This window comes from Cnephaeus nilssonii, assembly GCF_951640355.1.
Source record: "Cnephaeus nilssonii genome assembly, chromosome: 6".
NCBI lineage: Eukaryota > Metazoa > Chordata > Mammalia > Chiroptera > Vespertilionidae > Cnephaeus > Cnephaeus nilssonii.
The window spans coordinates 44176233-44200362 of NC_137077.1; the positions used below are offsets into that span (position 1 = coordinate 44176233).

The 24130-nt window shown below is 43.7% G+C and overlaps 1 protein-coding gene across 2 annotated transcripts in view; it reads left to right on the plus strand.

Annotated features, from left to right (window-relative positions):
• The first annotated feature begins 1976 nt into the window (after positions 1–1976).
• ANO6 (anoctamin 6) overlaps positions 1977–24130 on the plus strand; it is a 187548-nt gene continuing 165394 nt past the window's right edge. The window contains exon 1 of one of the 2 annotated variants that reach the window (XM_079775705.1): positions 1977–2379. In XM_079775705.1, the coding sequence (XP_079631831.1) occupies positions 2313–2379 (67 nt within the window). In that variant the 5' untranslated portion in view covers positions 1977–2312. The remainder of the gene's footprint in view (positions 2380–24130) is intronic. The other variant, XM_079775706.1, reaches the window with a different exon arrangement.

Consider the following 24130-nt stretch of genomic DNA (forward strand, 5'->3'; position numbering starts at 1 on the left):
GCCTACCACATAAAAAGCACTGTCTATGCACTTGTTAAGTGAAAATAGTGAAAACAGATCACGTAACTAAAATAGCTCTGGAATTTCTATTACAGTAGATCCCACAAGTGCTGAGGAGAGAGAGTTCACTAAAATAAAACATTTTTTGCCCTGACCAGTGTGGTCAATTGGTTGGGTGTTGTCCTGTACACCAAAAAGGTTGCTGGTTTGATTCGGGTCAGAGCACATGCTGGGGTTGCCACTGGATCCTCAGTAGGGGGCTGTGCAGGAGGCAGCTGATCAATGTTTCTCTCTCTCTCCTTCCTTTCTCTAAAACACACACACACACACACACACACACACACACACACCAGTTTTTTCTTCTCCTTTTTTGGTGTATTCTTTCATCTTTCCCTCCCCCACCCATCTTCAAAGTACTATATTGTTTTCTCTTTATATTAAAAGGAAATTTCTTTATTCAGAAAGTTTTCCTAAGAAGTAAGTATAGTGTTTCCTGGATATTTTCTTAAAAGCAATTTCCTCATGTTTTAAAATGCATAATCATGGCTGTTTTCCCACTTATGATTCATCTCAATGTTTTATTTCTTTCACATAAAAACATCAAAAATATGTGTATGGGAAAATAAAATGCACAGAAGCTTTAGTGTTCTCATAATCCTATATGATAAAAGGGTAATATGCAAATTGACCCTAATGGCCCAACAACCACTGGAACAGTCACTATGAGGCACACTGACCATCTTTTAGTCCCTTTCCCTGGCCTGCAGGCTCCTATGGCCTGATGGCCACCCTCAACGGGGGTGGGGCCCGGTGAGCAGGCAGGAACAGCTGACCTCTCAGTACTTTCCCCCAGCATCCGGATCACCCCATGGCAAACGGGGACCTGGGGGTGGGTGGCGGGGGCGGGGGGGGGGGGGGGGGGTTACTGCAGGCAGCTGGGGAAGATGGCCCTGATTTCAGGCCAGGCCTAGGGACCATACCTGCACATGAATTTCATGTGCCGAGCCTCTAGTTATCATAATAATTCTGGTACTTCAGTGGAAAAAAATATAAAAAGTTTCAATGAGAAGTGTTAGAGAGACAATGACTATAACAAGAATTTCAAATATACCTCTAGCCCTTTTGAGAAGTCAAAACTGACCCATCTAAATTCCCCAGCCTTCTTGAAAAAAAAAAAAAAAAAAAAAGATCCACAGAAACATGATCCTAGGAGCCTGCAGTTCAAACTGCGCCGTGTGTGTTCAAAATAGAATCCCTTTGGATTTGTCCTATTGTTCCCTTTGGTCTCCAGGAATGCATTCTTCTACTCTGTGCCTCAATCTTATTTCAGCACCTTCTTGATTTCCTCGGGTTGTTACCGTTTTTCACAGGACCTCGGAGTTTACAGGGTGGAGGTCTTGGTTTCCTTTGCCTTTCTGACACGTAGGACTGAGCTTCCCCAGGCCCTAATGGGAGAACGCTCAGCGACCATCTCCGGACCACTCCCTGCGCGTGCCCAGCGGGCGGGGCTAGGGGGCGCTTCTCTCCCTTGCTAACCTCACTTTGGGCGGAAATCCTCCTGCCTGTTGAGAACAGGCTTCTTTAAATCTCGCTCTTTTCTTCTCGTGTTGCGTCTCATCTACGAGTTTTGCCCCTTTCTCTGTCATCTCCCTCCCCACTTCCCCTACAGAACATTCGTTTCCCCTTTCGAGCCAGAGACATTGATACTGGAAGATCCTCCATTGGCTCCACGTCGCCTTTTAAAAGCACCATTCCAATGGGCTCGCCCTCGGGGTTCTTCCCGCGAGCCGCGGCGGCGTTTCCCCCTCTGCAGTGACAGCATCAAAGCAAGCAAGCCCCGTGCATGTGTGTATCTGTGACCTTAGAACAGAAAGCCGCCGCGCCCGGGGGCAGCGCTGGAGAGCTGTGCACCCCCCCCCGCCCCCCTCGCGTGCTCCCGCCTCGCCCTTCCACGAGGTCACTAGCGTGCAGAAGGCGAGCGCCGACTACACCCTCTGCCTCCCGACTTCTCCCGCCGCCTCCCGACTTCCTCCCGAGCGCCTAAGCAGCGGGGGCAGGCGATCGTTCCGCAGCAGCCTCGCCGCGCACTGGGCATGCTCAGTGGCGCGGGGTAGCCCTGGGCGCTGGGTTCAGATCGGCGGCCGGATCGGCTTCTCGGAGCGCGGGCTGGGCAGGGCGCAGCGGCCCCCTGAGCCGGGAGCCAGACCCGCCCCGCGGTCCCCACTCGGGCGCCGGGCCCGCGACAGCGGCGTCGTTCCGGGACCCGAGAGCCCCAACTTCGTGCCAAGTTCGGAGCCGCCTCCGGGGGAGCAATGATGACCAGGGACGTTCTGTTAGACCTGGAGCTGGATGAGGAGGACGACGAGGATGGAGATATCGGTGAGCCAGGGGTTCCCATGGGGCGCCGGCCCCGCGTCCCCGCCCGAAAGCCCCGAGCCCACGCGGAGGAAGTGGGGGACTCCGCGGGGAGGTTTGCGGGGACCCTCGGCCGCTCCGAGGAGCGCAGGCGGGCGGGCGCCCGGGGCCGGGAGAAGGAAGCCCGCGCCGCCGTCCGGGGGGCCGCATTGCGGACGCCTGGGGCCGCCGACCGGGGTCGCCTCCCGGCTGCGCTTGCGGAGGCCGACGGCCCCCGGGGAGGCCGGGGAGGCGCGGGGCGCGCAGGGGCCCCGAGAGCAGACTCTGGACGGGAAAGGACGCAGCCCTGGAACAGTCGCGGGAGACAGGGGGACGCCGCTGCGTGCGGAAGTCTTGACTCAGAAACAACAACTTTTGGGTCATTTCCTCCGCCTCGAACCAGCGCTGGGGTTTCTGCAAAGCCGGCGCGGGCGGCGAGCCTGTAGGTGGGGTGGGGGCAGCCGGTTCGGGCTGGGAGGACTGGGGTGTGACCACCTGAATCCTCTTTAGGTGGAGGCGAACGCCGGGCTCCGGGGGGCAGGACTGGGGCGGGTGGAGCGGCCGGGGAACTGATTTGTGGCCGCGGGCCGGCAGCCTTCTCTCATCCGCAGAGCCCGCGAGGTGGTAATCAGAGGTGGAAGCCCTTAGGTAGGTGGACCGCAGGCATTTCCTAGAGTCCAGAAGGCCCCTGGAGCTTGTGGGGCGGGGCAAGCCCATTCCTAATTAGAGTTAAAAATGCACAAAGTTGTAAAAGGGGTGGAGGGAGAGCTGTTTAACAGCTAACAAAAGGCTAGGAGGAAGCGGGGAAGGGGGAGAGCAATTGGAGGGGCAGGGAGAAGAAAATCAGGTCTCAAGAGAGCACTCTCAGACAGTGATGGAGACCTTGGGTCCCTCCAGAAGACTGGCAATTAAATTACCAGGCTGGTCTGCTCCACAGACTCCGCCTCAGTTTCCTGGATGCAGATCACTTTAAAACATAACAGTTCTTGTTCACGTCTTAAAGCCCTAGTCTCCTCTAATAACTTTAGAAAGTAACTTAATTTTAGGAGTTAGGTGTGGTTTTTCTTCCTTTCACAGCCTTGGCACTGCTAATTTATTTGTTTAATTCTTTTTTTATTTCTACTGCGATATAGTTGACATGTAACACTGTATAAGTTTAAGGTGTACAATGTGTTGGTTTGATTCTCATATATTGCAAAAATGATTACTACCCAAGCTTTACTTAGCTAACACCTCCATCACGTAACATAATTACCGTTTCTGTCTTTCTCTCTTTGTTTGCTAAGAACATTTGAGCATCTACTCTTTTAGCATCTTTAAGGTATATGACACAGTATTATGAACTATAATCACTGTGCTGTGCATTAGATCCCCAGAACTTACTCATAACTAGAAGTTTGACCAACATCTCCACCCCCCCATTCTGTTTCTATGAGTTCAGCTCTTTTAGATTTCACATATATGCGCAGTATTTGTATTTCTATGTGTGATTTATTTCACTTAGCATAATGCCTTCAGGTTCCATCCATGGTGTCACAAATGGCAGGATTTCCTTCTTTCTCATAGCTGAATACTGTTACTTTATCTCTCTCTCTCTCTCTCTCTCTCTCACACACACACACACACACACACACTCACACGTCATATCTTCATTCATCTGTAGCCAGACAGTTAAATTGTTTTTATGAATCATCTATTATAATCACTGCTCATTTAAAAATTCATAGAACATGATAACTTACTTGTTGATTAGAGACAAAATGAATAGAGGGGATTTTACTCCATGGTTCAGCTTTACTTGTCATTCAGTTGAGAACAATTTATTAGGTATCCATCTTTATGGAGGGAGCAAATAGTGTTTTCCTTTTGTATAAAAGAGAAGACTGAAGCTCACAGGTTGATCCACCTGTTTCTCCCACAGCAAGTTCAAGTTCCAACCCAGGTTTTCTGATTTGCAAGGCCTGTACAGATTAATGCACTTTCCCTCTGGTGACTCCAGCTGTTAGATATAATGCTATTGGCAGGCTTTAGTAGTAAATCATCCTATCTAATAAAGAGGGAATATGCTAATTAACCCTCACACCATCGCAAAAGATGGTGGCACCTATAGCCAATAAGGAAGGAATATGCTAATTGACTGCCCTACCCTCAAAGATGGTGGCACCCACAGCCAATAAGGAGGAAATATGCTAATTGAATGCCCTGCACTCAAAGATGGCAGCGCCCACAGCCAATAAGGAAGGAGTATGCTAATGGCTGCCCCACCCTCAAAGATGGCGGCGTCCACTGCCACAAGATGGCGGCGCCTGGTCCCCTCAGCCCCTCAGGGGCGGCAGGTGCACAGCAAGGCGGGCCCGACTGCTCCATGCACTTGTCTCTGGAGTCCCCCAGTCCCCTCAGTCCCCCAGCCGCCCAGGGCCGCCCGAGGCTCAGGTAACCAGGGCCGGCTGAGGCTTGCGCTGCCGGCAGTGGCAGCAGCAGAGGTGTGATGGGGCGTTGCCTTCCCCTGATCGCCGGGTTGCCTCCTGCCCCTGAGGGCTCCCGGACTGTGAGAGGGGACAGACAGGGCTGAGGGACACCCCCTCCAGTGCATGAATTTTCATGCACCGGGCCTCTAGTGATTACATAAAAATATAAATCACAGGAGCAAACTTTAAAAAGTTATAAAATTAGCAGTCTGTTTCATTGGAAAATACTCTTGTTTATTATGGTGAAGTGTAACTGTTTATATTGAGTATGGTGAATAAATAATGTTAAAAACCCAAATGGAAATGAAAGTAGAAAGGACACTCTGAGCTTTGTCCCTCTGTGCTATTGGTACATCTCAGTTTAGAAAGAAAGCTAACTTGGTCTAGTCTGTGCTTGCATGATGAAGCATCATAAAATTCATCTTTTTATTTATAACTAGAGGCCCAATGCACGAAATTCGTGCAAGAGTAGCACTGGCTTCCCTTTGGCACCCCGGACCTGGGCTTCCTTCGCAGCCCTGGCTTCATCCGGAAGGTCGTCTGGAAGGACGTCCGGAAGGACATCTGGTCTAATTAGCATATTACTCTTTTATTATTATAGATTACAGGTGTAATCTATGCTAGTTCTATCAAGTCAAACAGGGTAGATAAATTTAAGAAAAATTAAATATCTTTGCCTCTCCTTCATCCTTCCCTCCATAGGCTACAGATATGAATACTTAAGTGTGTGTAAGGATCAATTTAACATATTTTATGCTAGGCACCAAATATCACTTAAATATGTCTCAGAAATTTTTGGTTATTACATACATTTAAAGTGGGTTGCCGTGATTTTATATCAAGAAAAAATGTTTACCATACCAAAGGAAAGTTGATGTCATTGTAACATAAGCCTTTCAAAAGGTTACCAGAAGTAGGCTGATAGTATACAGCCTTTTATGAAATAACTGTAATTTCCAACTGTGGGAGAGGAGACTCTGGTGAAATGAAGATTATAAATTTAACCTCTGACTCTAGTTTTGTAATGCAGGGCCGTGTTAAAGCTGTTGGCTAACCTATTTTCCCTAGTACTTGATTGTCACTACTGATAGCTGTATAATAATTTAAACCTACTCAGGTCCTGAAGATTTCTGTGAAATCTCTCTATAGTGTTAACTTTATTATTCAGAACAGAAGAGTGATTTTGATATAAGTTCCTAGAGAAGACATCTACCATCAGCTAATTTATAAGAGGCAAAAAAGAAAGACAAACTTTTAAACTACATGTAGTCCCTGGTTACATCATAGAGATGTTTTACATACATATATATGCCTTCTACTAGACTGGGATTTGGGGGCCTTTTTTTTTTTTTTTTAATTAGCGAGTTTCTGCTTAGTTTTGAAGAAATGTTCATTATTTTAAGCAAAAAGATGTCCTCCTTGTTTGGCATGAACCAATCTAGAGAATCAAAGATGGTATGTCTTACCATGGGTATCTTTTCCATATTTACTTAACTCGTGCCACCAGACATTATGCCCAAAGATTTGCAAATGAGGCAATCTGTTGGCACGGGAGCACTTTTACAAAAGGCCATTTATTTCTCCATGAGCCTCAGCAACCAACCACAGATGTTGTTACATCCAGGATGTAGTGGTGGAAGCACGCGGCCTGCAGCCCTGTTGCGCTGGTGCTGGTGGAGGTCACATGTTGAGGCAGCTTGTGTGTGCCTGGTGTGCGAAGAGGGTCTGTGGCTGCCGTGCCTCCGCCATCCCCATGTTCATCAGAATCGAATCCAACATCTCTACCCATTGATGTAGAAAGTGATGGAAACATCTTTTGTAGCCAGAATGTAGCTGTTGTATTTAGTATGCTGTTTTGTTTTGTTTCTTGCATTTCCATGGTTCAGACTTTACCGATAGAGGAAAAGTGTTCTTGAAAAAGAAGGGGGCTACAGAAACAAGTCACATAGTTCAGGCAAAAAGCCTTTGGTGTGGGGTTGGTTGTTTTGCACCCCCAGGCTGCTTATGGAAAGCACTCCCTGTCTGACCCCCACAGCTAATGGTCATGTCACTGGGGTGGGCGGGGTGGGCAGAGACCCATTACCTCTGAGAGGTGATGGTTCAGCTGTACCTCTCAACTTTTATTGGCTCCCTTTTCTCTGTCTTCCCACACAGTCTCTAGCCCCTTACTACCTACTTTATGTTTTGTTTTGTGTTTAATCCTTACTGGAGGTTATGCTTTTATTGATTTGACGAAGAGAGAGAGAGAAAGAAGAGAGACATCGATATGAGAAACATCCATCTATTGGTTGCCTCCAGTAAGTGCCTCGACTGGGGATTGAACCACAACCTAGGTATGTGCCCTACCAGGAATGGAACCTGCAACCTTTGGGTGTTGGGGATGACGCTACAACCAACTGAGCCACCCACTCAGGGAGGGCCCCCTACTTTAGGCTTAATTGTCTGTAAATCTTGTCCTAGCTTCAATTTTGCTTTATCAGCATTAATTGAGCAAAGCTGCTGTGCCAGGTGCAGGATTAGGTGCTGGGCTGGGTGTTGGGTGACTAAAGATGCACCTCTTGGCCGTGGAGAGATAGGTTCCCTGGAACCGGACATTTGCAGGAAGTGCCATTACTGAGGTACATGTACAGCCGTGGGCAGAGAAGGGGAGACAGCTTCTCAGGAGGGATTGGCGGGCCAGGTGTTGAAGGACCGGGCAGGGGCAGTGGCATAGAGGGCAGGAGAGTCTGGAATTCCAAGCAGTCCCCTGTGGTGGAAGGGAGCCGGCACAAGCCTGGGAAGGCAGGAGGGGGTGGCGCCATGAAGAATCTTCCGCACGTCTTAAGGATTTGGGATTTTACTGTGTCTGTGAGTTGGAGTTCCTGAAAGGTTTCAAGGAAAGGAGTGATAGGAGTGAATTTGCTCTTGGAAAGCTCTCCCTGACAGCATGTTGGAAAATGGATGGGAGAGAGCTGATAGAGGTTAGCCTTTCGAGTAGTCAAGCTCAGAAATGCCCGCAGTGGCCATGCAATTAGAGATGAGTGAGTCTGAGAGCTTTTGAAAGATCCGCCATCTGTAAGGTCTCAAGGGACTGGATGCTTCCAGCAGAGAGGAGATCTGGGTGAGTCTCAGACTTGAATAGAGTGATTAGGAGGAAAGTGGTGGCCAGAGGAGGAGGAGAACAGGTTTGCAGGAGGGGAGAATTTTTTCTTCTTCCAACAGGTCTTACACATGTCTCCTCTGCTTTGGCTCTGACATCTCCCTCCCTTGTAATACCAGACTCACATCCTCGTTTCCTCAAGCCTGGCACAAACCCTGAAAGCTATTACTGACCCTCCTAGCCCAGGGGTGGGGAATGTCCGGCCCCTGGGCCGTATAAGGCCCATGAAATAATTTGGACTGGCCTCCCAAGGCATTAGGGGTGAGTTAATTAAATGTTTGACCCAATATAGCAGGTTAATTTTTAAGTTGATAATTTTGTATGGCCCTCCAATGATGTTATAAATATCCAAATGGGCCTTGGCAGAAAAAAGGTTCCCACACCTTTGACCTAGCCCTGTGATCGGCAAACTGCGGCTCGCGAGCCACATGCGGCTCTTTGGCCCCTTGAGTGTGGCTCTTCCACAAAATACCACGGCCTGGGCGAGTCTGTTTTGAAGAAGTGGCTTTAGAAGAAGTTTAAGTTTAAAAAATTTGGCTCTCAAAAGAAATTTCAGTCATTGTACTGTTGATATTTGGCTCTGTTGACTAATGAGTTTGCCGACCACTGACCTAGCCCAACGTGTCCACCAATGAATTCTCACACCCCTTATCTTTCTGTTCTACCCAATTAGCATTCACCTTGTTTTTGGTCTTTGTTGTTCGTTATCTTTGCATTAATTATCCCCACAACTAGACTGTAAATTTCTTGGGGATTGGGACTAGGTCATTTTGCTGTCTAGGGATCATGCAAAATAGCTCAAATCTTGTATAGTTAAAAAAAATTTTTTCTCTTCCTCACTGTCCTCTACATTGTAAGTTCCTTGAGGGCAGCTGTTTGTGTGCTTTGTGTTCTAAGCTATGTCTCTGGTGTCTAGAATGGTGCTTGATAGTCAGTAGAAGTGAAGCACATCATTGTTAAAGAATGAATAAATGAATTGCTCTTTTAAAATAATTGGATTAACATAAATGCTTAGGGTTTTATGGTCCTAATAGAATTCTCTTCTATGGCATTTGAGATTCCCTTAGTCATCTGTGATAAAAATGTTGATACTCAGACCTAGCTGAACTTCAGTGCCTCACTATCTAGGGAAGAGGCGGATATGGGAATAGATAATTGCAGTAATCTGCAATTAGTGCTGTAATCAAGATGTGTACCAGGGTCAGTCCTGGTACCAAGGAGAAAGTTTGCAATGTTGCTTTGGCAAATCCAAGGTAGTTCTACAGAGGCAGTTCCTGATCCAGCCATAGAAGGAATGAGACGATAAGGAGGGGAATGGGACAAGGACAAGGGAGTGTCCTGAGTATTTCGAAATGCAACATGATTTCTCAAAGAATAAACCTTGATGCTGCACTTGCCTTGTTCGCTAGGGCAAGGGGATCATTCATATATATATGAAAAAAGTCCCCCCCCCCCCTTTTTTTTTTCCTATCAGGGTGATGACAGCTGAAAACAAAACAAACTGTCCATAAAGTGTTTCTTTTTGAGCATAGTCAAGTTTACCCTTTTTTATAAACCTTTTGTTATTTTCAGTTTAAAATCCACAGTCACAATTTATCTTCCAGATTTTAACTCATGGGTCAGATAATTACTTTCCAAAAGATTCCTTTTATAATTCTCATGATTCTTTGAGTCTGACAAGTCAGCTCTAGAAGAGTAAAGGAGTTCCTCACACACCCCTTTCTTTTTTCTTGAGTGGCTACAACAGTCACATATGTTGATTGCTGTACATTTCATTTTCCTTTTAGAAGTCAAGAAATTCAGACTAAAAGCTCCTATGAAGGTTTACATCAGAGATACTATTTAAATTCAGAAATACTTGAGGGGGGATTATAATATATTATTAAGAATCCCACAATCTAGCTTTAAAGGATGGTCTTGATCTCTCAAAGTGGTGTTTGTGGCAGGCTGAATTAAAAGGATTATATTTTAATAAAAGTTTTCACTCTGGCAAATAATACTTTAGATTTTTTTCTGTTACCATACTTCTTAGTTGTTTTGTATTCCAGAGTGTCAGTAGGGCTATCTTATTGACCTTTGTACCCCACAGCTTGCATATCATAATGCTTTGCAACATTCTAAAAAACCCAACACTTATTATTGATACTAATTTCCTATAAGTTTGCTGTGCTATCATAGACACGTCAAGAAATGAAGAAACCATTAAATATTTAGAAACATTTAACATCAGAAGCCTTAAAGTCTAACTTTATGTAATAGCCCCTCAAAAAGCTACAGCCTGCAATTTTTTAAAAGTATTTTCTCTACAAAGAATCTTATCGGTTATACAAAAATCTGTACACTTTTTATACTGAAACTAATATTGTGCTGCACTTGAATTCACATTCTTCGCAAAACAATTGCCTGAGCGCACACACATTCCACAGACATCATTACAGGATAGCCTTTTAGTGGTCGTCATCTTCCTTTTCCCATCTTAAATTGTAAAGGAGGGTTTGAAACTGCTTGAGCTGCTTTTGATACAGTGCATTTAGGACTGGGTCTGGGGAAAAATCACTAGTTTTAGAACTGGAAAATATCATTCCCAATTACCTTCAGCCAAGGAAATGCACTTCTTTTTTTTATGTCTTGAATAAGTGTTTAATGGTCTTCGTTAAAATCTCTTAGAACATAAAAATCATCTAAAATTGCTCCAGTAGTCTTAACAGCAGAATGAGTACAAGTAAAATTGATCATTTGCCCAAATTACTAGTAAACAATGCAGCCCCCCATATTTTGATGACTCACTAAAGACAGAAGATGCAATCATAATACACTTTTTTATGGAGAGAACAATAATCTCAAGAGAATATCAGTTCTTGAATACTCTTATTCTTTTAGACCAAGCTTGTCAAACATGCTTGTTAGACAGTATTATATCAAGCATAATATGATATATTTCAACCCAAGGACAGATCAAGAATCAGCACACTAGAAAAATGCTTGCTTTTTTCTGTACTTCTTGACTAATAGGTTACTCATATGTAAAGATGGAGACTGAGAATTTAATAAATCAAGTGATTAAGTCATTATCATTACTTTTATTATTGCTTTCCTTTAGTTTGATCTTGCTTTTTAATACTGCAAGTGAAATTAATTAGCATTCATTCTAAGAAGCAGCCAGTTTAAAGAATACTGGCTGAAAAAGTCAACAATAAAATATTTTGGACGTGTACCAAAGAGCAACTCAAATACTATTCAGCCAAAACATCCAAAGAAATGTTTGCATGGAAGGCAAGGTGAAGGGTTAATAGGCAACTTTCTCTTCCATGGTATTTATTACTGCCCTGGCTACACATCTGAATACTAATGCAAAGAACTTGCTGCAGTAAGTTATTCAGTAGCCAAAAGTACAAATGAAAGAAAATGTATTCTTTTGTGAAGTCCAGATGTTGCTTTTATATTTAATGCTTTCAATCTAGGACATTGAAACTACTATTTCCCACATTGTTTTGAGATACAAATACTTGAAATTGGAGGGGGAAAAGGATATTGGTCTTTAAAATTCTCTTTTCTATAGTTTTTATTTTAACTTTGGCAGAACTTTAGCCACAGGTCATAGGCATCTAAATAGATGTTCTTTCACAAAGTATAATTATGCAAATTATAGGTTTGTTTATCAAACTTGTTTTATATAAACTAAGATTGTGTTTACATAATTTAATTTGTTACGATTCCTCCAGACATTCTATCTAGCTGTTTGTAAAACAGTCTTTGAACAGACAAAATGATGGCTAAATTTTCCTTGTGGCATCACACAGACACACCTTAAGCACGCCCCTGCAACTCTGACTTGTGCTAAGTCTTTAGGAAAAATTACTTCCCATTAAAGTCTAAACAGAAATGATGCACCCTTCCCACATATAAAACATTATTGTAAAGGTTTTGTTATTTATATTCTGAGTGGAAACAGTCGTGTTCCTTATTCTATTTCCTTCTGTTACTTAGGAAACAAACCCTGCATGTTTAATGTGTGTAAAACATCATAAGATGCTCTTTCTCGGAAAAAGAAAAACCAACCAATGAAGCCCACCATTGTTTCCAAGTCATACAAATAGTAAAGAGACAGCGTTTCTTGGAGGGGGTGGGGTTAATCCCTAGGAGGATAGGAAAAAAAAAAATTAAAAGAAGAAAGCAGGAGTGAAGGCTGTGTTGATCTCAGCAGTGAGGAGGGAAAGGAACATCTTGTTCTCAGAAGACTGGAGTTTGCATTTGACTCTGTCACCTGGGGCAAGTTCCTGGGCTTCTCAGAGGCTGTTTTCCAGCCTGTGGGATTGTTAGGAGGAGGAAGGTGGCATAGGCAGTGCTGGCACTGAGCTTTTTCACTCACACTCCAGGAGGGGCAGTTACAGTTTTACCATCCTAATGAATTGTTGTATTTAAACGCAGTCATGGGAACTGCTACTCTTAATCTCAGCGAGCTCTAAGTCCTTGCCTGCTGTCTGGCGTCGCTCTGGGTCACGCTGTGTGTGCAGGCGCTGTCTGGTTAAGGATGATCATGACAGTGGCTGTGCTGCAGACACGTGTATCTAAAGATAAAGGACTTGAAGAATAGCATGTCGTTTCTGCAGAGAGATAAATGACGGTGTTTCCTGTACTCTCACAGATCTTCAGACCGACTGGGTTCTCCAAATTCCAGGAAACCTATTTCAGGGGGAATCTTGGCAAGAGGCCCTGGGGCCTATCTTTCCAATAAATGGCTCATGAACGTAGGGATTGTGGTTCCATCAGGGGCGCCTGTGGCCTATCCCATGCTCCCAGTTGCTGCCAGGCAGTTGTAACCAAAGTCTGTGTGCTCCCCTGTGTCACCGTAACATCGAATGCCCAAGAAATGAGCAAGGAGACAAGAAGTAAATGGCTTTTATTGCAAAGTAAGCCTTTAGAATATGACAGGAGAAGAGAGGAGAAGAAGGTTAATGGTGAGATTCTCAGGGCTCAGGGCTCTCCGTGATTCCATTGTCACCACTGAATTGTGAAAACTTGGAGGCTCATTCAGAGAGTTCACCGTTCACTGGAGGGAAGGCAGTCACAAGGCACGTGAGGGGAGTGACCTTTGACCTGATATTAAAAACCCATTTGACTTTGATATCCTTCCCTCCATCCCCTTCCCAGGTTTTGACCATTGTGTATGCAGGCAGCTCACTTTTGGCACCTCTTCTTTTTTTTTTTTTTTTTTTAATATATTGTATTGATTTTTTACATAGAGGAAGGGAGAGGGATAGAGAGTTAGAAACATCAATGAGAGAGAAACATTGATCAGCTGCCTCCTGCACACCTCCCACTGGGGATGTGCACACAACCAAGGTATATGCCCTTGACCGGAATCGAACCTGGGACCTTTCAGTCCGCAGACCGACGCTCTATCCACTGAGCCAAACCGGTTTCGGCGGCACCTCTTCTCTAAGTGTCTTCAGAATCGAAGATTATCTTGGGTCTCTGAGAGAGGACCTTCTCAGCTACCTTATTATCCTGCACACTCAAACCCCAATCTCGGAGGGCAGTGGGGATACTTTGGGAATCTGCACCCCCTTGGGTCTGGAGGGGTGAGGGAGAGAGTGGGTCCTTCGTTTCTCTCCCTGAGGGGCCCCACCTTTTCCCTCCCCAAGAGCCTTAGATAAGTGTAGGTATGAGGGACCAGGTGAAAGTGATATTTTCTTGAGGTTTGGATTTGTAGATGAAAGCCTGAATTTGATTAGCAGTACGTCTCCTGGAGATTGAAGTGAAAAGATGACTCCTCCCTGTGTTGAAAGATGAACTTCATCCACCTGCTGCAGGTGGCCTCACCTCGACTGGGCCAGGGTGTGGGCCAGCGTCCTGTTGAACTGCAGCTGAGTGTGGTGAGGAAGGAAAGGGCCCCTCTTCTGGCCTGTGGTCCTTTTTATTTATCCCAGGTCAGCTCCTTTTCCTGCTCTTCAATTGCCCAGCAGTCTCCGGAGAGTCCTTTATCCTTCCTCTGTCCCAGTATTTTCATCGGACACTTAGCCTGCTTCTTCAGAGAAATAGAGAGCACCAGTATTCCGGGGCATCAGACTAAGGAAAGTGAGACACTGTTTTCCGTTTGGGTAGGAGACAACAAAGGGAAAGGAAGAAGGCTGTTTTTATCCCCTGATCCGGTAGAATTTAAGGTATTTGCTGTATAGATAAGCCTTCCATTGTAGTGACTTCTCAGTAAAAACCAAAATTCCATTCTTCAGGGACTGCACTTAGAATTGCAGTTCTTGTCATCCAGGGGTTTCAGCCTGGACTCCATTCAGAAGATTGCCAGACTGTCTCGTATTTCCTGCTGCCATTGAAATTGAAATAGTATTCAGTACCCACCGGGTCCTTGCTTCTCTAACCAGCACATCGCAGCTTACAGAACACAGGAGGCGTGAATATTTCTAGCTGGCCTTGTCATCCGCTGTAAGGGTAAGCAACACAGCAAATGGCTTTAGAGCGACGGGGTAATCATGGTTTTCCTGAGAGGCACAGTTCTCTGATCTGTGGCTACTGGCTTGTTTTACACTCCAAAATACTTCCTTTGAGGCGTTCCATCACAATCTCGACTTACTTGGCACACACAGAAACGTCCCTTTGAAAGCTGACTGTGGAAGTCCCTAGCACTGGCCTTCATAAATCAGGTCAGTTGCCCTTTTAAGAACTCATGTGCATAGAGATTTAATTTAGCTCAGAGCCCTGGATTGATCTTGTCTCACAATCTTTATTCATTCAGTTTTTACAGAAGACCTCCTGTGGGTCATTTTAGGGTTTGAGGATCCCAAATCAGGTATAGAGGACCCTGTCTTCATTGGAGCTTATATTCTAATAAGCGATAAAATAAATCAGGAATGCATGCTGAAATTCATTCATTTTCCCCATGTCTGTCCAGCACCTTCGGTGTGCCAGGCATTGTGCCCAGCACTAGGTATTTAGCAATACACAAGTCAGAAGCAGCCTCTGCCCTTGACGAGTAGGCAGACTGTCAGGGAAGACAAATGTGCTGACAGATTACCAACAAATTATACTTGAAGACTATGAAAAGGAAACTGAACCCGGATAGCACTGCTGAGAACAGAACTTGGGTGTATCCAAAGCCAGGATGGGCCCTCACCTGGGGAGGGCTAACCAGTGCAGCTGCTGTTTTCATAATTTTAACAATAACATGGCCATAGACCCTTGAAAAAGCAGGTCTATGAGAAGGCTCAAGATGTACATTAGATTAATGTGTAAAACACAAATGTTTGTAGGTCACAATTCCATCTGTGCTGGGACAATCCTCCATTGGGAGCTTTGTTTATATTAATTCCTAGAGCTATTAATGCACCTTGCAAAGGTGAGCAAGTAGCATTGTTGCTGTACACTGAGTGGCCAGATTATTATGATCTCTGAACGCATAATAATCTGGCCACTCAGTGTGTGTGTGTGTGTGTGTGTGTGTGTGTGTGTATTCATACACCGAGCCTCTAATATACATATATATATGTATATTAGAGGCTCGGTGTATGAATTCGTGCATGGGTGGGGTCCGGCCAGCCTGGCCAGGGGGAAGGGACATGGGCAGTTGGCCAGCCTGCCTGCTGGTCTAACTCCTGGTCGAGGGGACAATTTGCATATTAGCCTTTTATTATATAGGATATACACTGAGTGGCCAGATTATTATGCGTTCAGAGATCATAATAATCTGGCCACTCAGTGTATGGTCGTATGTCCCTTTATTTCTTGGTAGACGGGCTAAAATGTTAGTACTGAGCAGGGAAGGACCAGAACTTGGCAGGTCATTTCCAGTTCCCTGTATTCTCCCTTTGTAACTCCGTGCAGCAGCATCTTCTCCCTTCCTGTAGTTAAAGGAGAAGGAGCTGGGAGGGTGGGCCTAAGCACTCTGTGCTGCTGCCTTGAGTTGACAGGAGGAGGAAAGAGGAATGAGGCAGGTCCAGCGGTTCCCTGCACTCCACCTTTCCTTTCCCTGCTTGAAAAGGGCAGGGAGCTAGGAAAGAGCCCGTTTCCTGGATTCTCAGCCAGGAACTGGTTCTTTAGTCTTCCTGCCATGCTGCTGAGGGGTGTGACTCATTCCGGTCGGAAGTGACTGGCATTGGCTGGGAGTCATAACCAAGCCCCTGAGATATGAATCAGAATGTGTGTGAGCATGGAAAAGCCCCACCGGGACTCTGACCTGCTCCACCAAGGATTTTCCCTTTGAGAAATCCTGATATTAAGTAGTGTATCTCCCCTCCCCTCCACACACACACACACACACACACACACACACACACACCCCTTATCTGAGGTTTTGCTTTACATGTTTTCAGTTATTCATGGTCAACCACGGTCTGAAAATATTAAATGGAAAATTACAGAAATAAACAATTCCTAATTTTTAAGTTGTGTGCCATTCTGAGTAGCATGGTCTTGCTCTGTCCCGCCCAGGCCATGAATCATCCCCCTGTCCAGCGTGTCCACACTGTATAAGCTCTCTGCCTTTTAGTCACTTAGTAGTCATCTTAGTTTATCGATTGGTGATCAGAGAGAGAGAGAGAGAGAACATATAATTTTTATATTTATTATTGTTAATCTCATACTGTGCCTAATTTATAAATTAAACTATCATAGGTATGTATATTTAGGAAAAAAATATGGTATATATATATAGGGTTCAGTACTGTCTGTGGTTTCAGGCATCCATAAGGGTCTTAGAACATATCCCTCATAGATAAGGGGCTGGAGGTGGCAGGGCTACTGTACTAGAGGATCCCTCTCTAGAATGCCTTCCCTGTGAATAGCCAGAGTACCCTGGTAGTAGAGTGATATGGAAGATGCAAATGAAAACTTTTGTTTCCAGTTGATAGGGCAGAAAGAAATGGATGCAAATTCTGTTTTCATTACTATTTTAAAACCCTGTTAGTTTTCCATGTTAGGATCTTCCACCCATGACTGAAATCTGTGAGGCAATATGACTATATTATTAAACTTCTTGTCATAGCCATTACATTAAATTCTTTCCAAACTGGGTATATTTTCTTTATAAATGCTGTTGAGATCAAGTATACCAGATACTACCCTTAGCCCTTTGCCATGATTTTATCTGACCACTCTGTTCCTAGTAATATTTATGTAGTCCGAGGGTATTTTTTAATGTTTAAAAGTCATATTTTACATACAATAAAATAGATAGTTAAATCGTTCAGTTTGGTAAGCTTTGTATAACTTTGGCATTTCCACTCAAGCCTTCTCCCCACGTTCCAGATGTCACATGTGACTTCTACTGCCATAAATTTGTTTGGCCTGTTCTTGATCATCATATAAATGGGGTCATATGGAATGTAGTCTTTTGTGTGCCTGATTTCTTTCCCGTAGCATAATATTTTTGGAGATTTATCCATGTTGATGTGATTACGAGTAGCAGCCCAGGCTATTGTATTTGTAAGAATATCTGGAAAAATATTTTGAATTAAATCCTGAAGTATTATATCTCTCATAGATAGTGAACTAATAATCCTTAACCTTTTAATTCTATTTTTACTTTAAAGTAAGTTTTTTTTCTTTTTGTCTTAGTTATTTTTGTAATCCCTTTAGCAGCTCACACAATGCCTGGCCTATAATAGGACATTAAATGCAAATGTTTTCTTAAGCTGGAAGGGGTGTGTGTGAGAAAATGAGCTCATCTCACTTTACAGAAATTCAGATTTTAATTGCCCAGCTGCGACCGTGAAACCATCCTGCGCATTCATTCTGAGCATTGGTTTTCCTGGTGAGGGGGAGACCAGTCCGGAGTGGATGGTTGACGGACGCCTTCCTTCTGCGTAAGGAGCTCAAGTGTAATACTTCGTTTTGCCAAAAGGTCAGCTCTTATTGCTGTTTTATATCAGTAGAAGTATTATGAGCCTCATGTGGTAACCGAAGAGCTCTGAGAACAGAAAAGTAAGTGATGACCTATCCAAAATGAAGGAACGATTCCATGTTGATGCAAGACATTACATTCCAAAATATTTGTTCAAGCACATGTGTTCCAAGTTCCCAGAGAAGGTACTGACGCTGACGACGGTTTCCCTTAAGGGTGACTCATGATTTCTTGAGTCTGGTTTCCACTATTAGTCATCTTCACGGCTGGAGTTAAAGCAGGCCTTCAGACTCTGCCTGGACTCCAGACCCCACCCCCTCTGTGATTCCCATCTCCTGGCTTAGCCACACAGCCGTCTCTGGAACCAGTTCTGACTCCAGGCGGGAGGGATTTTAAGATCCTGCATTTAGCTTTTGGTTCAGCATTAACCTTGTGTTTGTGTTTCAATTTTGATAATTTGGCTCCCCCCCCCCCCCCCCCTATTTGCCCAGACTCCTTTCTCAGAAATACGCTCAGGACCCTGGTGTCTTTACTCCTCAGGTCCTGTCTTACTCCTGTGAGTGTCTTCTCATTGCTCTCATGCCTGGAAATGAAGTCCCCCCCCTCCGTGGTGCTACCTGTCCATGTCCCCCCCCCCCCACACCTGTAGCAGACCCAGATAATAGTCCGCTTGTGTCCCCAGATTGAATAACATCAACTGTACCTCTGCTCCCTCCTCCAACTGCTCTACCAGTTGTACCTTAAATCTGGGCCCTGCTCTGTCATCAAAGTGTCGTATTTACTTTCACTCCTTCATTAGTCATGCCCTGCTGGCTGCCGCTAGCTGTCCCTGACTGAGGGTGGGATCCGGTTTCCTGCAGTGAGAGACGGGAGACTTAAGCCTGGCACCTGAGAAAGATCAGGTGTTTACTGGAATGTGGGGAAACGGCCTGGAGGGCACCCTGGTGCCTGGCAGTGAACTTCTGTTCCCCAATACCGAGAAGTGACCTGTTGAGCCGCGGGACGTCCAGCAGAGTAGCTCTCAGCAGCCCTCATAACACTTACGGTTGTGGCTGTCCGCCACTCCTCGCTAGTTTCCAATATGGAAACCAAGTATTTTTCTCAATCGTATGCACATACAGCTCGAAGAAAAGGCTCCTGTTCAGAATTTCCCATGTTTGAAAATGCTCTGGGAATCTACAACGTTGAGAACCGCTCCTGGCTGTTCCCGTCCCTGCCTGACGCTGGTGGCGTTCCTGAACTCGCATGCCTGTGTGTTCCCACTTTGCTTGGTTACCACATCCTCTCTCAGGTGGCTTCCCCGGGCTCGGCTCCCGCACTGGCTTTCTTCCCGGGGCCTAGATCCACTCTGGAGGCAGGCCTCCTTCCTCCCAGGCAGCCTCAGCCCCCCCCCAGCTCCTGGGTCTGTCCTGAGCCAGAGCCTGGCTGTCTTTGGGAGCAGGAGAGGCTGTATTACGGGGAAGGCAGGGAGAGGCTCTTGTCTGCCTTAGGAAAGGGAAGTGAGCTGTGGTGAAAGCACAGGCCAAACAGACCTCACCTCCTTGTGACAGAACTTCGAAGGCATCTGGTTCAAAGTGGAACTTGGGGGAGAGGGGAGCAAAAAATGCTGTGACCTGGTAAGCTGTGGGGTTCACTGTCTGACCCCGGTAGAGCTAGTGTGTGCCCCTGAGATTTGGTTAAGCTTTGTGTGAGCTCGCACGTAGAAAGTTCAACGTGGATCGAGAAAGGTTTCCTTCTGCACTTTTTATTTTATAAAATGAGTAAGGTGCTAATGTTTCACATGCCTTTTTAAAAAGTTGATTGTGATTTCTGACTGTTGATCTGCAACTGGAATAGGAAAGTATGTATTTGTCATTGTTTCACAAATACAGTGGACCCTTGAGCAACACAGGGGCTAGGGGGGCCGACTCTTCGCACGTTGAAAATCCACATAATAACTTTTGATTCCCACAGAATTTAAGGACTAATAGCCTACTGTTGACCGGCAGTCTAACTGATAACATAAACCATCAATTAACATAGTTTGTGTTATATGTATTATATACTGTATTCTTACAATAAAGTAACCTGGAGAAAAGAAAATGCAATTAAGAAAATTGTAGCCCTGGCTGGTGTGCTCAGTGGTTAGAGCAGCATCCCACACATTGAAGGGTCTCCGGTTCCCCACCCCCAGTCAGGACTTGTGCAGGAGGCAACCAGATGATGTCTCTCTCTTGCATACATGTTTTTCTTTCTCTCCCCCCTCTCCCCACTCTCTCTGAAAAGCAATGGGAAAAATATCCTCAGGTGAAGATTAACAACAAAAAAGAAAGAAAATTACAAGGAAGAGAAAATTGAAAAAAATTTGCTTATAAGTGGACACACATAGTTCAAACCTGTGTTGCTCAAGAGTCAACTGTATATGTAGCAAAACTCTCATCTGTAATTTCTTTTTTTTTTTTTAAATATATTTCATTGATTTATTACAGTGAGGAAGAGAGAGGGATAGAGAGCCAGAAACATCGATGAGAGAGAAACATCGACCAGCTGCCTCTTGCACACCCCCTACTGGGGATATGCCCGCAACCAAGGTACATGCCCTGACCGGAATCGAACCTGGGACCTTTCAGTCCGCAGGCCGACGCTCTATCCATTGAGCCAAACCGGTTTTGGCTCATCTGTAATTTCTGCTGTTTACCATGTTAGTATATTTGTCCCAGTGAGAGATTATTTGGATAACAAAATAATTGTGGCATTTAATTTTCTTGTAGCTTTTTGAATTGTGACATATTTATTGTACGTAGGGATCACCTTGGCCGTGCATTCTGAACTTTTAAAAGCACCACTTTCTTAATATTATTCAACTAAGATAGCCGGGAATAAAGCATTTAATTCTTCTGCATATCTCTTGTTTCCTGATATATAAGCAGTGATTGAACTTACTGGCTTCTAAGTCATATTAGAGATGCTTATAGATGTATTTTAGTGTAATTAATTACTGCAGATTAAATGGTAGAGATTCAGATATAGAACTCTTTGCCTTCTCATTTACAGCAAGTCATCTCCTGGAAGTGTGCATTATAGGAAAAAATAAATTGAAGTTCATTTTTTCAAAGGAATAGTGTATAAAGAAAGAATATACTGTGTTTTTGTCCTGTGTTTTATAGAAATAATTACAAGTACTTTCATGAAGCTTTTTCAGTAACTTAAAATTGATTGGTCAGGGAAATGTAGAAATAATATAAAATCATATTTGATAACAGAATACAAAACGTTCTGTTCATGTTTTTCATGATTTCTACCTTATTTTTGTTGTATCCACTGGAAGGTGAGGAATGAAAGCCTTTACAGTTTGGTGGGATGGAGAAAGGTTCTTGAAAGAAGGACCGTTGGGCATCTTCGAGGAGAGGTGTCGGGGACTCCCGGCACAGAGAAAGACCTTTTTGAGAAACTGACCAGGAAGATGCTTGTTGCTCTATTTCTGTTTCCCAAATTGCCCAAGCATTTGGTACTACATGAGTTTTTACAATGAGGTCTGTGGATCTCCATGGTTGGGCTTGAGGTGGGGGAGTTCTTGAAACCCCTAAATTGTCTGGGAAATGAGTCTATTTGCATATTTTCACGTCTCTGGTGAAAGGAGTTGGGATTTTCATCAGATTCTTAAGGGGATCCTTGATCCAAAAGGACTGAATTACCAGTGTAATAAAACTGTGGTGATTACGATACAGAACTCGTGAGTTTAAGGTTTGTCAACTGCACAGTGCTGTAACATTCTTAACCAACACTGCTGCTTTTTGAAACTGAACATCTCCATTTTCCTGTGCTGTCGTCATTAGCTCCCACAACTGACTTTTCTTAAGGTCCGTCCATACGCTTTAAAATGTGGGCACTGTGGTGGATTCTCTTTGTTTTATTGGCGGAAGACCAGAGAAGGAATAGAGGGTATAATTTTTTAAAATATATTTCTTGACTTTAACTGCCTGTTTTAATTAGGAATCTTTGGTCAGAGGGGACTGGAAGCCAGAACAAATGTCCTGACTAATAAAGGGGACTTATTCGTGCCTTAACTGAGAGGTATAGAGGTAGTTTTACCGGCAGGGGCCAGCCTCGCCCTCAGGTTGCATACCAGGGAGCCCAGCAGCTCCAGCTCCTCCCTCGTAGCTAAGTGGCAGTGGTGGTTTCCATCTGTTAATCCCCCTTCACCATGCCATCCACAGGAAGAAAGCGTTCTGGTAACCTTTTCCCTAGAAATCACAGCTAAAGGCTCTGATGGGATTGTATACTCATTCCTGAAACCACCATAGAGGATATGACTATAGGGTATGTTGATCACCTCTAAATGAGAGTGGAATTACTTAAGCTCCATAAATGAAAATGGGGAATGCGTACATTTTTAAAAAACTTTTGTATCATTACCTTCTAAACCTAAAACTGCAGTGAAACCATCTGCTAATTCACTGTACTGAAATGTAATTTTTAATATTCATAATAATCTAGTTGTTTATGTTTGCTTTTAAAAATATTTGATTGATTGATTCTAGAGAGAGAGGAAGGAAGGGGGAGAGAGAGAGAGAGAGAGAGAGAAACATCAATTTGTTGTTCCATTTACTTATGCATTCATTGGTTGATTCTTTTGTGTGCCCTGACGGGGGATTAAATCCACAACTGTGGCCTATGGGGATGATGCGCTAAACAATCAAACTACCTGGCCAGGGCACGTTTGCTTTTCTTAATATAAAAAATAGAGATAAGTAATATTTTTTATTGCTCTGTCTTTAAAAAAAAATTAAAACTGATTTTATTGGGAGACTTCATAGGAGCCCCCGTCTCTCTCCTTGGGTTGTTGTGGTGGCGACTCCTTATAGAAAAGGTATTTCCCTAACTTCTTTTTCACTCTGTTACCACAATTATTCAAATATCTCTGCAGTGCAAGCTGTAGAAAAGGCTCATTGGAAGGGTTTTCTGATGTTAGAATGACTGAATTAAAATTTTTACTCTGCTGCTTGCTGATGGTACAACCTTAAATTGTTGAATCTCTGAGCTATTTTTTTCTCATAAAGATAAGATGAGGTAAAGTACATAAAAGACTTAGTACAGTCCCTGTGTACATTAGCCAAATTATGCAAATCTCATAATTTCAAATAAAATTATTATAATATGTACAAGAACTTAATTACAGGCATTTATGAATAGGCCCATGGCTAATTACTATGTCTGTAGAATCAATCTGTTCATTGTAATTTTGCATAGATTCTCTTGGGTAGGATTCTAGAAGTTAGATTGACATTTTAATAAAAAAAAAAAAACACACCAAGAAGATATTAAGTTGACAGAGATAGAATATGGTATATTAATATTATTAATAAGTATTACTTGTGTTACTGAATTAGAGCTGAAAATATCAAGAGGGAAATTAGCTTAAAGCATTGAATATCCAAGTCTGTCTGCGTGTAAGTACACAGTACATCTTTAATTGATTTTATTCCTTGGGTGACTTTTTTCAGTTTATACTGGGGCTCATTTTTCATAACATTATAATAGGATTGAATAAAAATGAATATATTCATTTACCTTCTAGAATAAATAGTTCCTGTCAGAATTGTTGAATCAGTGACGTCCTTTGGAGCCAATGAGGACAAGACTGACACCTACGGAAAGTTTACTTTGTGGTTTTTGGTTTTCTTGCCCTTTCCAGTGTAATCCTTTTTGAGTTCTACAGGATTTTTTTAACCTGGGTCAATATGGTGCCTGAAATATTTCTACATTTGGGAATTCAAGTAAAAATAAACATTGCTAACTGTGAGGAAGGAGTAATGGGCCCAGGTTGTTGGGCTTTGAAAAGGAAAGCTGCCCAGTAGCCTGTAATAAGGAGAAACCAGCTGGGGAAATGGATATAGAGGGAAAACTACTGGATTTAAGGAATTCATCCTTATAATGAACCTAAATGGTTTAGATTGTTAAACACGTAATGAGGTCCAAATATAGACTTTTCCCCTGAAGATGTTTAAAAATAGACAAGGCAAGGTTTGGCCCAATTGTTTGGATACAGCCTTGCTTCCCATGAAGTCATATGGGAGTAGACCAGATGACTTCATGTGGGGTATTTCCATCCTACTTTCTAATGAAATCCATCAACCCAGGGATTATTAAGTGTCTGTTCTATGCCTATCGGTGTTAAAGATTAAGATGGTACATAAAAATAACATTTGAAGTGCCAGGTATAAATATGAATACTTTATACATATTAACACATTTAATAGTTATAACAGTGCTATTAAGTAGGTACTATTATAATAC